The sequence below is a fragment of the Mastomys coucha genome, unplaced genomic scaffold (genome assembly GCF_008632895.1).
Source record: "Mastomys coucha isolate ucsf_1 unplaced genomic scaffold, UCSF_Mcou_1 pScaffold18, whole genome shotgun sequence".
Lineage (NCBI taxonomy): Eukaryota > Metazoa > Chordata > Mammalia > Rodentia > Muridae > Mastomys > Mastomys coucha.
In genome coordinates this window covers 58,337,823-58,351,928 of record NW_022196900.1, presented here as the reverse complement: position 1 = coordinate 58,351,928, position 14,106 = coordinate 58,337,823, and the positions used below count along the sequence as shown (strand labels likewise).

The window sequence follows — 14,106 nt, the reverse complement described above, 5'->3', positions numbered from 1 at the left end:
CACAGGCCTTCTGCTCTGCTGCTCATCTACAAGAGGAGATTCAACAAGAGTTCCTACAATTTGTGTTTCTTCCTCTTACCTTTGCTTGAAGAATTTCAGAGTCAGAAAAAATAGTAATTAGGAACCTTGAGTTGTCTTCTCTTTCATGTTTCTGCTTTTCACTATTACTTAATTACATTTTAATAGTTTTTGTAAGAATTATATGAATATAAATTTCATAGAGTAGAATAAGGTTTAAAATTGAAGAGAGATTTAAATTCTACTATCTCTATATTGACATCACTTCCAGGTTAAGTCTGTTCCTATGTTGGGTGTCAGTTTTAGTTTGTGTGGGTTCATGATTGTTACATAACTTTCACAACTGAGCCATGTAGATGACTAGATTTTATTCCTTTGTTTCCTGCAGCTCATACTTTATCCTAGAATAGTTACATTATTTTGTTCCTACTCTCTATGTTTATTATTAAAACTTGCTGACATATCAGGCAGTGCAGTCAGAACTGCAGCTGGCTGATCCTTTCCTGCCTTGAAGCTGTGTGCATTGACGTGCTTGAAGCTTACCAGACTGACTGTAGTTTTTGTGTAGAAGCCAGTTTACCATTATCTTGCAGATTTTCTATCATTACTTACTATTATCTAGACATTATTTACTACTATTTGTTATCCATTATTTACCATTGTTCTAGAGATTTTGTTTAACCCTCTAACGGAGTCACATTTCCTATATTTTTCTTTCTGGGTATACTTATTTTACTGAGAATTTTCAATGCCTTCTTAAATATGATGTATGGAAGGTACTTTTAAAAATGTACCTGATAGTGTTTTTATTTCATTAATTACCTGTGTTTATTTGTGGGATGAGGTCTTACCAGGCTGTCCAAGATGGCCTCCTATAGCACCTGGGCTCAGATGATTGCTGCTCTGGCCTATCCAGTCAACATCTACAAACACAGGTTTCCTCACTTGCTGGTATAATTTTCTGAATCTTTATTCCCAGATTGACAGTTTTTTTAGGTACAGAATTCTAAGTTGTAAATCATTTTTACTGGTATCTTGAGCATGTGGCTTATCTCTTCCCTGTAAGGACTGGTTTTTAATTGTCTGATACTGTGTTTGCAACTTTTTTTTTTTAAAGATTTATTTAATTGTTGTATGTAAGTACACTGTAGCTGTCTTCAGACACACAAGAAGAGTGTGTCAAATCTCATTACGGATGGTTGTGAGCCACTATGTGGTTGCTGGGATTTGAACTCAGGACCTTCAGAAAAATCAGTCAGTGCTCTTGACCTCTGAGCCATCTCTCCAGCCCCGTTGGCAAACTTTTGTGTCTCATGTTTCTTCTAAAGGCTTTTTCCAGTTATTCCTTTATACCTTATGTTTTAAATTTTCGTGTTGATACTATTTAGTGTTAGATGACAATTATTTAGTGCTATTTATCCTAATTATTTTCATTTAAATCATTTTATTTAGTTTCATAGAAGTCATAATCTACATAATTTTGGTGGTATTTTTCTGACCATGGAGAATCATCAGGCTGAGAATAAGGTTTATTTGGTCTGAAATCTAGGCACTGATTCATTTTTCACCGTCTTCATGCTAAAGGACAAAGAATATCCAACATATATAATTGCATGTTATGGATAAAATTAAATATTCTCATTTCTAGATTATTGTTTGATATACATTTATTAAAGCAGGTCAAACTAATTTTATCTTATACTTTTGCCTCAAAATCTGAATCATCATTTTCTATAATTTTTAATGTTTTACAGTATACATGATGTAATGATATAAATAACATATAGAGAATTGTATTCAGGAATTAGTAGGAATTAGGAATACTTGAGAAAATCGTCTTGTAGAAGTTGAATGGGGTTGAGTGTAGGGCTCACCAAGTGAGGAAAAACTTGTCGAGTGAGGCTTTTAAGTGTCTGTCCAGTTTTAATGTTGATGTTTATATTCTCCTGAAGGGAATTACAAGTAGATGCATCATGCACATGTGGTACACATGCAATTAAGTACATTGTTCTTGTTCTCTCTCTCTCTCTCTCTCTCTCTCTCTCTCTCTCTCTCTCTCTCTCTCTCTCTCTCTTTCTCTCTCTCTCTCTCTTTCTGTTTGTGTATTCTTACATGGGTCTGGAGATTTGAACTTGAGCGTGTCTTCCTCCATCACTCTCCACTCTGTGTACTGAGGCAAGGTCTCTCTAAACCTGAGCTCTCTGATTCTTGTTAATATAGCTAGCCAAACTTCCCTTGGGGTCCCCTTCCTCTGTTTCCCAACTGGTGGGAGTATAGACTACCACCATGTCTTGTCAGCTTTTATGAGGGTCTGGAGATAAGAACTCAGACATTCATGTTTGCTACCAGTCAGCTCTCCAGGCCAAGTTTATTATTTTCAATCACAATAAATTTGCTTCAGATTAGAGTTTTGTATAATTCAGTATATGATTCATAAGGACTTGATGTTAATAAACTATAAATTGTAATATAGAATGTCCAAGTTACTACATTTCTTAATTTTTTGCACTTTTGAAGCAAGAATGATGTATCGTTTGGTTAAGGATGAAATTATTAATTTCCTGGTTTAAGAATATCTTCAGGGAATTAAAGAAAATTAATTACATTGAAACACAGAAGTAGGAGAATGGCTGTTGGTGGGGAGCACACCTGGCCCAGTGTTATATTGTAGATGCCTCAGTGGAGCCTAACCCCCTGTAGATGCCCAGCTTCTCAACAGACTATGGCTTCCTGGAGCACAAGGAATGAGCTATCTATACCTCATTAAGGAGTTTGAACAGGAGTACTGACTGTTCCAGAGGAGGAAGCAGAGGGAACAGAAGGAGGCTCATGGCTCCCTAGCTCATGGCTAGGGAGATGGAGAAGTGGGCTCTGAGGTGATCCTTTAGGCTTATCGGCCAGCCTGTGGACCTCTTAGTGAAGTAAAAGCCTTGGGTCATTAACCTAAAAACAAACAGAACAAACCAACAAAACCGCAGAAGTAGCATTCTGGTCATTATTCTTGGCTGGCTTTTTTTCTATTTTGTTGCTCAAACGTTTCTCTTAGCCAGGCATGGTAAAACAGTCTTTTAATTCCATCACTGTGGAGTTAGAAATAGACAGATCTCTGTGAGTTCAAAGCCAGTCTGGTTTGTGTAGTGAGTTCCAAGACATAGAGAGAACCTGATTCAATGCCCTGCCTCCAAAGTTTCTCTTTTTGAAAAACTACATTTATTATAAAACTACTTAAGAGACAGTTACCACATTATAAAAAGAAATAATTTCTGTGTGATTTGAGCTGGTATAAGTGTTTGTTTAACTTTAAAAAACATTGGGAGAACAGCTCCTATAACAAATATTTTATGACCAGATGTATTTTTAAGTGATTTTTAAAACTAAGATCAGCTGACTTTCTTTCTCTTGACTTGGGAAAATGGAATCCCATATGTCGTAGGTCATGCATTACATGGCTTCAGAGCGATTGGTTTGAAAAGTATGATGATATTGGACTTTAGAGACATAAATAGGTAAAAAGATGTTTTTAAAAAGGAGGGTACAGGTGATATAGCTGGCTCACCGAGTGAAAGTACTTACTTGATAAGCCTGCTGACCAAAGTTTTATCCTCTAGAAGCCATGGTGGAAGGAAGGAGCCAATTTTACATATTTGTCTTATGAATTCTACATATGGGCTGTGCATATGCCCCCCCATGATAAACAAAATACAAAATATAAAGGAAAACTATGAAAGTTAGCATTGTCGAGCTTTGTGCTTTTACTCATATCTTCAGTGTTCATGACACTGATAACCACATGTGTATTGTTTAAGAGAGGATTGGTATTTAGTTGTTGGGTTGATATTTAGTCTACTAAATATTGAGGATTCTTCCATCTCTGTTTCTCAAGTCAGAGATATAGGTAGACTGTCGCAGTTAGATGACAGACTTTTCCTGTGTAGCTGGTCAGCTAGGTTTGACTAGAGTTAACTCAGGAGAGTCAAGTCTTAAAAGTCCTTTACGGTGGTAGATGATATATAGTATCTTAGCAATAAGGAATTGGAAGGCATAGAACTAATAATCCATGTAAATGAGGCTTACCTCAAATGACTGCATATGCTATCTCAGTGTCAGATAAAAGACCGTGTGCAGTTTTTACATTAGGATAAACAAACAGTGAGCTCTCTGCTACTGGGATTTTATTAAATGTTTGCATCACTTAGAAGTTAGATAGTAGATTCCTCGCAGCACTACTTGTGTTCTACATCATGTCTTGATTACTTCTGCAGCTTTTTGATTTGTACTAGATCAAGGTACATCTAATTGAGCAAATCGTTGCGTTTTATTGACATCTGCTTTTTTGAGACATGTCCACATAGCACATGATATTCTTGGCAGACAGTGAGAGCTGCCCTCTTTCCCAACAATAGCCTTAGTTGTGATTGCCTGTTGAACTTTTGTATCTTTGTTTTTTCTATTGAGATCTCTTTTTTTTTTTTTTTTAAGTGTGGCTAGCAAATGTGATGTAACTAAGACTGTAAGAGACAGTGGCAATTATCAGTGTGAATTCAATTAAAAGCAAACAGTTTGTATGATGCTGCCCTTTGCAGTTAGTAGAATGGGTCCTCCTCTTCTTAAACACCAGTGATTTCATTGTCTATGAACTGATTTAAGATCATTTTAAATGATCTAGTATATGAAATTTCAGACACACACACATATCCCAGTAGATATGGGCATGCTTCTATGACAAATAAGGACTACAGTAGCCACAATAACAAATGTTAGTTTTAAAATATATTTTCATATAAGATATAGAAGAGAGAATCTTAGTCATAGAAGATACCATAGAAGATATTGACACATTGGTCAAAGAAATACAAAGTGTGAAAGCTCTTAACCCAAAATATCAGGAAATTCAGGACACAATGAAAATATTAAGCCTAAGAATAATAGGGATAGAAGAGGGTAAAGATTCCCAGTTCAAAGAGCCAGAAAACATCTTCAACAAAATCATAAAAGAAAACTTCCCTAACCTAAAGAAAGAGATGGCAATAAAAGTATAAGGAGCCTATAGAATGCCAAATTGATTGGACCAGAAAAGAAATTTCTCCCACCACATAATAATCAAAACACTAAATGTAGAGGACAAAGAAAGAATATTAAAAGCTGTAAGGGAAAAAAGCCAAGTAACATATAAAGGCATACATATCAGAATTACACGAGACTTCTCAACAGACTCTAAAAGCCAGAAGATCCTGGACAGACCCTAAGAGAATACTTTCAATTATAAATTACCAAGTTTTCCCTTGAATTGTCTGATAAGCTTATAATGTAGTACTCACACTTTCCCGTTATTTCAAGTCAGACCAGGTCATTATGAATACATGGGAATCATGTGACACTTGCTTCTTAGAGCTTGTCTTTGGATTATGGTAGATTTCCCTTTGCAGAGAAAATGTTAATTGTTTTTTTTATATATGTAAATCCTATGATCTTACTACTGAAATCATAGTTTAGTGCATAAAATACATTGATTAACAAAAGAAACCAATTATGTTGAATTGAAGTGATCAAGATATTAGTTATATTCCTTATGAAACTAAAACATTCTTTACTCTGATACAATCAAAAGAACTTGTTTTCTAAGCAGTATTTTGAGATAGCCATAGTAGTTGGGATATAAAAATATGTATAGTTTTTCAATATCAGAGTTCTTATATATTGCTCATACTGCTATGGTTCATTTTCTACATTCTTAATTTCATATGATGGTACTGAAAATTAAGAAAACCTATAGAACCTATAGAAACAGTAGAGAGGCCAACTTTTTGGCGGTTTTGTATTGCCACCCAAGTGTTTTTGAAAAATCAAGGTGGTGGTTGTTTTATCCCAAGCTCCCAAGGGAGAGATAATGTCCCAGAAATAAGAGCAGCCTGAGAAAAGTTTTATTCATTTTCCCTAAAAATTAAAATATTTCCTTGGGAAGTGTTTGTACAGATTACACAGGAGTTTAAAAAGTGACAACATAAGATCCAGTGTTTAGAAGTTTGTGCATGTGTTTAACACTGTTTGTAAGACCATTTATGACGACCCAGTGAGGCAGCCTTGGCAGGTGCTTATTCCTGTGTGTGTAATTCTCTGAAGATGAACAGCAACAATTCTATACCTTTAAGGTTGTTTATTGCTGATTCAGTAAACCCTATCATTTTGACATTTGTTATCATTTTTACTACCTTAGAGCATTTGAACTGTAGCAAACAGTTTTTATGGTTAAGATGGAATTCTTTGTTATATTTTATATTTTCTAAAATTCAGTTGAAGTAATACCTTATGTAGGTACAATGTGGGGACTTGTCAACTCCACTGTCATAACCCTGAACAGCACAGCTGAGACCAGTTGAGTAATTTTGCCCTAGGTAATTGCCCCCACGGAGAATACTTTGGACTTTGCTAAAAGAGGCAATTGTGTGATGACTCAGTTTTCAAAACTGCAGTGTTAGATAATCACTAACAGAATTGTGTTCTGAACACGCATTCAGAAGTGTGTTGTTTATGGGTATTAGTGATGCAGGAAAAAAAAAACCAAAAACCAAGCACAAAGTAATACTATTATTCTGTACAGAAGGTACCATATATAGTAATATAAATTTTGAATAAGTTGTATAAAGTAGGAATTTAATAAATATTAGCTAATGAAAACATATCTACTAATATTTGAGTAAACTGACTGCCACCTGCCTACTTTCTAGGAAGATGTCAGCATGAAAATATGCTTGTTGTAGTATGAGAAAATATGTAAATAGATTCTACAGCAGCTCGTGAGGCTGGGATGATGTGTGTATACTGGCCCTTATATTGGCTAAGAGTAAGCCCTTGGTGTGGGATTTTAACAGTGATTCCCCTGAGTTTAGGTAGATGAAGATTTGATGCTCCGAGCCTTTTGATTTTTGTTTTTGAATTACTATTATAATCTGCTAGGTTTCCTTTTTGTCTATGCAGTGCTGCCTTTTGAGGGCTGGAGATACAAGTCCTACCTCATTCAAAGAGGTAACAAGCCACCGTTTACCACATTTGTGGAAGAAGGAAGATTGCTGTCCCTCAGAATACTTCCTGTCCAATCAGGAAAGGAGTGAGGAACTGTGGACAGATAGGATTAATTAGGAAAATGCTTATAGGATGTTTTAAAGTACATACATTTTTATTTCAGAAGAACAATGTTTTGTTGGGGAAAATTGTTAAAAGAGGAGCCAGGCATGGTACTGCACACATGCATTCCCTGACCTTAGGAAACTGAGAAAGGCATGTTTGAGGCCAGCTGGGCTGAACGCCTGGTCCCTGACTCGACAACTTAAAGAGGTAATTGGTGTCAAGTTCCAGGGACCTTGAATTGCTGGAAAGATTTGAATCTTGTTCTTTAGACACGTGTTATTCTAATATTCCCGTGAGAGTGTACGTGTAGGGCATTTGTACAAGCCACAGAAGAAATGTGACTCATAGCCTAGGAGCAGAATTTCTAGAGACTTTTAGGGAACATAATTTTTTCTATGAAGATTGATTTATGGAATATGAGATATGACCAGTATGTAATAAGAGCCTGTGTTTTAGTGGCAGGTCAATATTTTTTAGCTCTAAAATCTTTTAAAGAATGTATTTCTTTTTTTTTTTTTAAAGATTATTTTATGTGTAAGAGTACACTGTAGCTGTACAGATGGCTGTGAGCCATCATGTGTGTAGCTGCTGGGAATTGAACTCAGGACCTCTGCCAGCCCTGCTCACTCCAGCCCCACTCGTTCTGGCATAATTCACTGTAGCTGTCTTTAGATGCACCAGAAGAGGGAGTCAGATCTCATTCCGTGTGGTTGTGAGCCACCATGTGCTTGCTGGTATCTGAACTCAGGACCTTGGGAAGAGCAGTCAGTGCTCTTACCCGCTGAGCCATCTCGCCAGCCCCAAGAATGTATTTCAATTGTTTTCAGCTGTTGTATTTCTAAAGTAGGCAACCATAAACAAAACAGGTAAGATGTCATGATAAACTTGCTGAAGCATGATTGAGTGGGAAATAAAATTAATGGGCTAGGAATAGATCAGGCTAATGACAATCCTTGAGAAGAAAACTTTTCTGAACATTTCAAACAATACAAGAAAGTGTTTTTACAAGTTCAAGTAAAGAAATCAAGCAAACAAAAAAGAACAAAAAACATTTTCTACATGCCAGACTCACTGTGACTTAGAGCCTGGTAGTGATGCTGATGGTTATCAAAGTTAGAAGGGTGTGAGGTACAGAGGGGGAGGGGAGGAGTTGAAAAGGGCTGGGCTGCTGCTTGATGTATCTGTAGGGTAGCAGAGGGGGGAGCTGCTAGTGAGTAGTGTGAAAAGGAGATATGAACAAAGATGATGGGTTGAATATATAGAGCTGGGAACTTTATCCATGGAAAACAGTCTATGAAGGTAGACAGAAGGCTTGAGGACCACATTTATAAGGATTGTATTGGGACAGAGGAGCTGCTCAGTCAGTCAGGAAAGTGTCCATTGCATAAGCATGAGGAACTGAGTTCACATCCCCATCATCTACTGCATAAACCCAGGCATGGCAGGCAGGTCTTCAATAACAACAAAAACAACAGAAAGCCCACATACATATGGAAGCTGAACAATGCTCTATTTAATGATAACTTGGTCAAGGAAGAAATAAAGAAAGAATTTAAAGACTTTTCAGAATTTAATGAAAATGAAGGCACAACCTACCCAAACTTACGGGACACAATGAAAGCAGTGCTAAGAGGAAAACTCATAGCTGTAAGCACCTACAAAAAGAAACTGGAGAGAGCATACACTAGCAGCTTGACAGCACACCTGCAAGCTCTAGAAAAAAAAGAAACAAATACAACTAAGAGGAGTAGAGGGCAGGAAATAATCAAACTCAGGGCTGAAATCAACCAAATAGAAACAAAAAGATCTATACAAAGAATCAAAAAAAACCAGGAGCTGGTTCTTTGAGAAAATCAACAAGGTAGTTAAACCCTTAGCCAGACTAACCAGATGGCACAGAGACAGTATCCAAATTAACAAAATCAGAAGTGGAAAGGGAAATATAACAACAGAAACTGAGGAAATTAAAAAAAAAATCATCAGATACTACTACAAAAGCCTTTACTCAACAAAACTGGAAAATCTGGGTGAAATGGACAGTTTTCTAGAAAGATACCAAACACCAAAGTTAAATCATATCAGATAAACCATCTAAATAGTCCTATAACCCCTAAAGGAATAGGAGCTGTCATTAAAAGTCTCCCAATCAAAACAACAACAACAACAACAACAAACAAACAAAAAAAAGAAAACCCAGGACCAGATGGTTTTAGTGCAGAATCCTATCAGACCTTCAAAGAAGACCTAATACCAATACTCTTCAAACTTTTCCACAAAATAGAAACAGAAGGAACCCTACCCAATTCGTTTTGTGAAGCCACAGTTACACTGATACCAAAACCATAACAAAGACCCAACCAAGAAAGAGATTTTAAAACCAATTTCCCTTTTGAACATCGTCGAAGAAGTACTCAATAAAATTCCCACAAACCCTATCCAAGAACACATCAAGACAATCACCCATCGCGATCAAGTAGGCTTCATCCCAGGGATGCAGCAATGGTTCAATATATAAAAATCCATCAATGTTATCCACTATATAAACAAACTCACAGAAAAAAAAACACATTATCATTTCATTAGATGCTGAAAAAGCATTTGACAAATTCAACACCCCTTCATTTTAAAAGTCTTGGAAAGATCAGGAATTCAAGGCCTATACCTAAACATAGTAAAAGCAGTATACAGCAAACCCGTAGCCAACATGAAACTAAATGGAGAGAAACTTGAAGCAATCCCACAAAAATCAAGGACTAGACAAGACTGCCCACTCTCTCCCTATCTATTCAATATAGAAATTGGTCTGTTGAAAAATTGGACATAGTATTACCTGAGGACCCAGCTATACCACTCCTGGGCATATACCCAGAAGATATTCTAACATGTAATAAGGACACATGCTCCACTATGTTCATGCCAGCCTTATTTATAATAGCCAGAAACTGGAGACAACCCAGATGTCCCTCATCAGAGGAATGGATACAGAAGATGTGGTACATCTACACAATGGAGTACTACCCAGCTATTAAAAACAATCACTTCATGAAATTCTTAGGCAAATGGATGGAACTTGAAAGTATCATCCTGAGTGAGATAATCCAGTCACGAAAGAACACATGGTATGCACCCAGTGATAAGTAGATATTAGCCCAAAAGTTTGAAATAGCCTAAAAGAAGAGGGAAGACCAAAGTCTATATGATACTCACAGGAGGAAATATGGAGATAAAGTGTGGAGCAGAGACAGAAGGAAAGGCCATCCAGAGACTGCCAAACCCAAACCTGGACCCTATTGCTGATGCTGGGAAGCACTTGCTCATGGGAGCCTAATATGGCTATCTCCTCAGAGACTGTGCCAAAACCTGACAAATACAGAGATGGATGCTCACAGCTAACCATTGGACTGAGTGCAGGGTCCCTAATGGAGGTGTTGTAGAACTGAAGGACTGAAGGAGCTGAGGGGGGTTTGCAGCCCCATGGAGGGAGCAATAGTGTCAACCAGCCAGTCTCCTCAGAGCTCCCAGGGACTGGACCACCAACCAAAGAGTCACACATGGAGGGACCCATGGCTCGGACCCCATACGTGGCAGAGGATGGGCTTATTGGACTTCAGTGGGAGGAGTGGTCCTTGGGTCTGAGGGGATTGGATGCCCCAGTGTAGGGGAATGCCAGGTCAGGAAGTGGGAATAGGTGGGTGGGTGGTGGAGAAGCAGGGGAAGAGGGGATGGGATAGGGGATTCCAGAGGGGAGACTGGAAATATATATATATATAACACTGGAAATATAAATAAAGAAAATATCCAATATAAAAAGTAATTTAAAAAACCCACAAAATATTAGATCTACATCCTGTCCAGAGATAATAAATTCTGAATAGACTTCCATTTAATGCTACAAAGGCTCTCATTCTTACCATGTTCTAACAGATGTCACTTAACATGTCATAGTATTAAGTGTTAAAATGTATAAAATGTTTAAGGTATAGATAAGCTAAGTACATGCTAAATTATTCTTAGCATATCTTGACTCTGAAGAGTCAACACAACAAGTAACCTGGACCTACTGTGTTGGTAGACACAGAGCCTAGTACAAATGCGTTGCTGCCCATAGCTTTCTTACGTGATGTCCTTCAAAATCATTTACTCCAGATTATATTGTAGAAAAATGAAGCATAATTTTGAAAGTTCCAATTACAGATACGTATTCTAAAAACTCTGGGCTTAATTTTGAAAGTAGTAATATAGCATTTGAGAATTGTAAAATACCACTTTTTGAAGTTTACCATAAACTTCTTTTTAATTGAAGTTCTAAGGTTTTTAATTTAAGAATGATTTATTACCCATTAGTTATTATTTAGATTGGAACCATGGTTCTTGTTTTTGTTTGTTTTGTTTTGGTTTCATTTTGTGTTGTTTTGTTTTATTGTGGCAAGTTTACTCTGTGTATTCCTGGCTGTATTGGAACATCCTCTGTAGACCACACTGGCCTCAGACTCAGAGATCTGCCTGCCTCTCTTCCCTCCTGAAACCTGGAGTTAAAGGCGTGCACCACCAGTCCCAGATGATTTGATTCTTAAATTGATTCCCATATCACGAACTTGAACAAATGATACTGTAGGAGTTTGGTTGAAAAGATAAATTGTGTTACATTGATGTGGTGATACCTAATTTTAAAGTTAATTGAAATTCAATTCTCAAGATTTCCATTAAAGATTTAATACCAGATTACTGTACTACAGATATCAGGAGGACTTTAACATTTAACTTATTGGTCTTTTAATTTGTCTCAGTTCAATTGAAGCTTCTTAGGTTATGGGCTGGAGCATCATTTTGGATGATTTGATAGAGTAGAGCTTCTTGCTCTGAGGCCTCCAGTAGATCCCTCTTCTCCTCTCTGGTTTGGATTTGGTTCTGGGTTTATTGTATTTCCCATTTAGGTTGTTTTCTCCACATACGTCATTCCACCACCAGCCACCTAAAGAAGATAGACATGTGGTTATTATACTGTGGATGTGTGTATCCCAGTATTCATTATTCTGTGTGTCTCCCATACACCATCAACATAGTGAGGAACATTCCATGTAAAATAGCTGAACCAGAATTGACACTTGAAACTACAATCAACAGATTTTTTGTCTTTGGAGAAAATGCTTGCTTGAGATTAGTATTTTAAAGAGCATGTTATAGATAATAGCTAAAACCGTAGGGGAGACTTTGAAGAAAAAAAGTGTTGTCATTAATGAGTTACCTGAGTAACTTTCTGGACAGTAGAGCTGTCCCTTTGCTCTGTGATCCCATGTAGAAAACATCAAGTCTCTGTGCTCTGGGAGGGCCTCCGGGATGTTGCCAGCAATCTCAGCCACATGCAGTGTATAGTTGGTTTCGTGATTGCCCAGGTGAAAGGAGTATTCAGCATAGTGCTTGCTGTCCTTCCAGTCTTGTAGCTCGAGTCGTAAAATGTAGTTAGACTGTTGGACTATAGCGTAGATCTTCTCTAGGCCCAACCAAAATTCTCCTAAAGAGAAAAGTTGGGGAAAAACCCCCTGAGTGATGTTAACTACAGATCAGGTCTTGTCTGACTTGTGGGGTAGGGGTGTGGGTAGGTGTGGGTCTCGCTATTTAGCCCAGGCTGGTCTCAAAGTTGATATCTTCCCACCAAAGTGCTGTGATTACAAGTATGTACAATCCTTTTTCTTGGCCAGTTTGTGTCATTCTTTTCAGTTTGTTGATGTAAATGAGTTTAGTTCTGGTTCCTGGATTCCTTTGAAGTCTTGTAAAAGTCTTTATATTATGGTGTTAGGGTGTGTGCTTGCACTGCTGGTACTTGGGGGGTGGAGGCAGAAAGGATTGCTGTTTAAAGTCCTCTCCTACTCAGAGCTGTGGAAGTTCATCCTGGACATGGGGCCTACCTGAAAAACTCAGAACAAATCCTTTCTAAACATACATTAACACAGACTTTTGTGAACTCATGTCTGTGTCTGGGTATATGTACTGTCTCTCCCTTCCTGTCTCCCTCTGTTGCTTTATTGATTCATTGATCTGTCTGTCTGTCTGTCTGTCTGTCTGTCTGTCTTGTTTTCTTTGAGTTCTGGTGACTGAATCTGACTTTATGCATGTGCTGAGGAAGACTTTCCCACTGAACTATATTCCCAGCATTAAGTGTGACTTTTTCTCCCTTAGTATTAATTAAGCCTGTGTTTAAGTCTGTATTGAAATCTTATCTTGATTAACCCCAACTTTATTTCAAAAGATATATTTTACAAAATGTCTTATATATGACACATTACATCATTACAGATATTTTTAGGTTTGGTCATTGAGAGAGTAATATCTCACTTGTACCTCCTTAAGTATATAGACACTACATTACCATCAGCTCTTCATTAATATGTCCACAGTCAGTCAAGAGAATGCTTTTATGTGTCCAGTTTTAGATAATAGTGATAGCATTTTTCTCAAATGTGAAGTTTTATTCATAGAAAAAGACTCTAGTAAATTTAAAGTCTGTGAATGTGAATGTTTTGTTAATAGTATTTTTCTCTATAATTAAAACTATTTGGGATTAAGAACAGTAGTAATTTAAGTAAATCATTATACAACCTATATTGAAGTATTCAATGACAAGAAGAAATATTATTACTATTGAGTTAGGAAACTTTACTTTAGGATTATAAATGGAATAGTTAGTTTCTAATTAGAAATAAACCAACATTCTGAACTGTCAGTCCTTTATTTTAGTGTTAAATTCAATCCCAGAATAATTAGAACTGCAAAATACCATTTTCTTAGGGATTTAAGTAGTACCATGAATACAGAGTTTTAAAAATAATCAAGTAGTACTGAATCTTAAAAAGGTTTTTGGTAGCCAGGCAGTGGTGGCGCACACCTTTAGTCCTAGCACTTGGGAGGTAGAGGCAGGCAGATTTCTGAGTTCGAGGCCAGCCTAGTCTACAGAGTGAGTTCCAG

At 37.1% G+C, this 14,106-nt stretch overlaps 2 protein-coding genes across 8 annotated transcripts in view; one reads left to right on the top strand and one right to left on the bottom strand.

Moving 5' to 3' along the window:
• Positions 1-14,106, top strand: part of Dock7 (dedicator of cytokinesis 7) — a 206,303-nt gene that overhangs the window by 81,902 nt on the left and 110,295 nt on the right. The gene's annotated exons all lie outside the window — the stretch shown is intronic.
• Positions 11,946-14,106, bottom strand: part of Angptl3 (angiopoietin like 3) — a 7,778-nt gene continuing 5,617 nt past the window's right edge. Inside the window, exons 6-7 of the mRNA XM_031377920.1 lie at positions 12,389-12,655; positions 11,946-12,115 (exon numbers count right to left, since the gene is read on the bottom strand). Of these exons, the coding sequence (XP_031233780.1) occupies positions 11,946-12,115; positions 12,389-12,655 (437 nt within the window). The remainder of the gene's footprint in view (positions 12,116-12,388; positions 12,656-14,106) is intronic.